Below are 3791 nucleotides of genomic sequence, written 5' to 3'. Positions count from 1 at the left end.
ACTGGAGTCGGCACCAGTGAAAAGAAAACACACGTTTTTTAATAATTTTCAAAAGCTGTTTTACAATAATCAGAAAAAATGTTTAAATAGCTAACAATTGTTAGGACATATATGTTTTAACTTGTTTAAGAATATATGTCACTTATTTATGTAAATTGGCTAATTCTTTGACAAAACGCACTCTACTTGTAATTGGGTAGTTCTAGGTGTTTTTAATACTTCAAGAAACAATGTTTCAAGATCAAGTGTTGAAGTCATCAAGTCTGTCCAAGAGAAAGCAAGCTGAAGTGCAAAGTTTTTAAAACTTGACACCTTCTCGACAGCTACCTCGACACCTGCTATCTGTCGAGATTTAAAATTTCAGATTTCCAATCTAATTTTCTTGGGATCCGTGAATATGTTTTTGGGCCTTTTTTTCTTCTAACCCTAAACATATAAAAGGATTATTTTAAGAGCCATCAAGGGTGACACAAGTTACATTATCATTGAGCAATCTCTGTTTAAGCAAATTGTGATCAACAGACAAAGTTCTTGACCTAGTTCATCTTCCATCAAGAAGTTGCTGTGTATTTGCACCATAGGGTTTTGTAACCAAGCATCTTCCTGCTATTCATCATAAAGGATGAACTGAAGAACTTTGCAGCCAACCATTCTTCCTCAGTTGGTGTTCTGAAGTCGCGTACTTGGATCCGCGCATTGGTTAGTCACGTACTTGGGAGCCGTGCATCAAAGGTGGAGACTGTCACTACAGATCAAGTCCAATTGGGTATTGNACATTGAGGTAGGATTCTTCTGATATTTGTTTATAAGTTACTTCTATTTATGTAGGATATGCATATGATGATTTCTTATGCTTTGTTCTTTCCTAGATTTACTGAAAATAAGTCATGCTACTTATCTGACAGGGCTCCAACTCAAAAGTCAAGACGCCAGACGAGGAGAGTCCTACACAAACTAAAGTACACAATGAAGGAAATCATTTAGATGTAAAATATTCTTCATGGGAGAGTGCAAGCCATAGTAAAGTGTCAATGGGTTTAAAAAGTTTTTCACATGAAATAGGACCAAAAGGTGGCATTCAACCTGCCCAGCCTCGGGCCCACAGCTACAGTGATTTGGAGGTATTACTCATAGTTTGAGAATAATACCCATTGCCTTTGTTTGATATTTTTGGTTAGCACCGTTAGATTGTGACAAGTGCACTTAAGAGTAAGTTATTTGATAAACAGACTTTTTTTTTGCACTTTTTAAATTGTTTGATGAATATTATATGTTCACATAATGTGAATTGGCTTTTGTATTATCGTATGTCATACAAAAGTACCATCAACAGTTGTCAATTATGTTGGAAAAAAAAGAGTGCAAATCTACTACAAAATTGCTTCTGGATAAGGCTTCACAGGGGTGTTTTTCATTGTTCTTGAGATGGTTGAAAAATTTACATGTTTGCCTATGAACTTGATTCTTGGATTCAAAATTCACTTGTCAATATCACGATTACATAGACTTATTTACGTTGGAATAAAATAACTTATCAAAAAAAATTTATGCTGGAATAAAATAATTAACTATCATAAGAAGTTTTCAAGCAAGTCAGCGAAATGTAACACAATACCTGCACATGTAAACATCATCAAATGGTTTTACATTAATGTTGAATGTTGTTATTTTATAATGGTGAGATTATATTATTGGTCCTAAATCCTAATGTCCCTTATTCCAATACATTCTTGTTAGTCCTCTTTCCATGGCATGCAATTATACAAGCTAATGACTTCGGCATATTTTAATTTTTAACTAATGTCTTGTAGAGATATCATCACATCTAGCAGTAGCTGACTCTACCAATATGCCATAGATAAAAAGAACCATTTTTGGTTTGTGTTGTAAGAGAACAATTTCTTAGGATAAGTTAATTTTAGATAAGAACGAAACAAAATTATTGGTCCCTGCTGGACTTTGTCATTTATGACTGATTAACATCTTTTTTCTTTTTTCCTTTATGAGATATTCAGGAGCTTTTGGGTTCTTTGCATTCAAGATTTGATGCTGCCAAAGAAGTGGTAAATGTGGAACTAGCTAGTTTGGCAGGGGATGTTATGGATGTTGTTGAGAAGATTGACTCATCCCCAGAGGAACAGACAATGGCAGATGATCTTCTTATTCTTGCTAAAATGTGTACTGAAATGGCTTCTTCTGAGTTTCGTGTCAAATGTGAAACAATTGTTCAAGAATTGACTGAGAAAAGGCATCAGTGTCAAACAGGAATGCTAAAGTGGTCGTTCACACGGATGCTCTTCATATTAACACGTTGCACTAGACTGTTGCAGTTCCAGAGAGATAGGGAACCAATAGACGCGAAATCCCTTAAAAAACTAAAGAAATGTTTAGAAAGTGTTCCTGCTGTTGAAACAAGCTGGGTGCCCAATCCACGGGTTACTGATTCTGGTTCAGATTATGCTTTGAATCAGAAGCATGACGTCAAACATGAATTGCAGCGAGAAAATAAGCTATCTTCTGTCCCAGAGGCAAGTTGTTACAGTTCTACAGAGCCAGATGATGAGAATGACAGAATTTTGAGAAAGGATTCTCTGGTCTTGGAACAAAGATTTCCAATTCAAAATTCCCAAACTAATTTACTTTCACTAGTGCGACAGTTTCATCAATTTGATGGCATTGGAAAGTCAGCAAATAATTCCATTTCTGGTTCATTTCATGAGCAAGAACAAAGTGCTGATGGATCTGATTCAGTTATCTGTCGGATATGTGAGGAAATTGTTCCTACTTGTCATCTGGAATCACATTCTTACATATGTGCATATGCTGACAAGTGTGATTTAAGTTATCCAGATCTAGATGAACGTCTTATAAAACTGGGGGAGATATTGGAACAGATTATAGAGTCGCGCAATACAAGTTTTCATGCATCTTATGGAAGCCCTGAAAGCTTAAGAACACAAACTACAAATTTGGCAATCGCATCTGAAGGTTGCTCTCCCAAGATTAGTGAGTGGAGAAATAAAGGTGTTGAAGGAATGTTTGAGGATATACATGAGATGGACACAGCCTGCATAGATGATTCTCATCCTCCTATGAACTTGAAGGGTCACTTGGGTGTAAAGCTTGGCAACCATGGCGCATCCTCTTCAACTGGGAGCATGACATCAGTATCATCCACTAATACCCCTAGAGCTGGTCATTTTGACTCCTGGTGGTTGGGGCATAACAATCCTTCCGAGCTTGAGGATGTGCAACAGGTCTGTCATTTTTGTATTGGATTTTTTCTTCTTCTTAGAGGTCATTGTAATTAAGTTTAATTATCAAGAGTCGCTTAGATCTTTGTCAATAATATTTTCATTGCATGGAATGTCACACTCAACTGTCAATGCAACATGTGATCCACTTCTTTGATAGTTTAGTTGTCATTATGATAAGCAACAACAAAAATAGATTTTTTTTTTTTTTTTTTTTTTTTTTTTTTTTTGCCTCATAATTATGTGAGATGACATCAAACCTAATAATACACACCAATTTTAATTATGTGAGATGGCGTCAAGCCTAATAGTACACACCGATTTTAAGCATTAAGCAATTAAGCCGAGGCATCACCTTATGTTCTTTTTATGCATGTGCTACACTTTCTCGAGCACAAAATCTTATGATATGCACTAAAGTGTTCATGATTGGCTAGTGAACAGTGGTAAGATGGTTATTTATTCATTTCTCAAAAGGATCAAGTCCGACAGTCAAATAACATGTGACTTCAAGATCAAGACAAAGTGATCAAAAAC

The 3791-nt window shown here is 35.8% G+C and overlaps 1 protein-coding gene across 1 annotated transcript; it reads left to right on the top strand.

Annotated features, from left to right (window-relative positions):
* The first annotated feature begins 914 nt into the window (after nucleotides 1–914).
* Nucleotides 915–3326, top strand: LOC136067544 (probable serine/threonine protein kinase IRE4). Its single transcript, XM_065773592.1, has 2 exons — nucleotides 915–1121; nucleotides 2016–3326. Exons 1-2 carry the CDS (start codon nucleotides 1032–1034, stop codon nucleotides 3309–3311), a joined length of 1386 nt encoding a protein of 461 aa, XP_065629664.1. The 5' UTR covers nucleotides 915–1031; the 3' UTR covers nucleotides 3312–3326.
* The last annotated feature ends 465 nt before the right edge of the window (nucleotides 3327–3791 follow it).

The sequence above is a fragment of the Quercus suber genome, unplaced genomic scaffold (assembly GCF_002906115.3).
Source record: "Quercus suber isolate HL8 unplaced genomic scaffold, Cork oak 2.0 scaffold_77, whole genome shotgun sequence".
NCBI lineage: Eukaryota > Viridiplantae > Streptophyta > Magnoliopsida > Fagales > Fagaceae > Quercus > Quercus suber.
The sequence above is the reverse complement of the archived record's forward strand: the minus strand, read 5'-3'. Positions and strand labels throughout refer to the sequence as shown.

Bases quoted from the DNA above. Each gene is read 5' to 3' on its own strand.
- LOC136067544 (XM_065773592.1), top strand. From the start codon at position 1,032: ATGGGTTTAAAAAGTTTTTCACATGAAATAGGACCAAAAGGTGGCATT. The intron at 1,122-2,015 runs GTATTACTCATA...TGAGATATTCAG, and splicing joins ACAGCTACAGTGATTTGGAG to GAGCTTTTGGGTTCTTTGCA.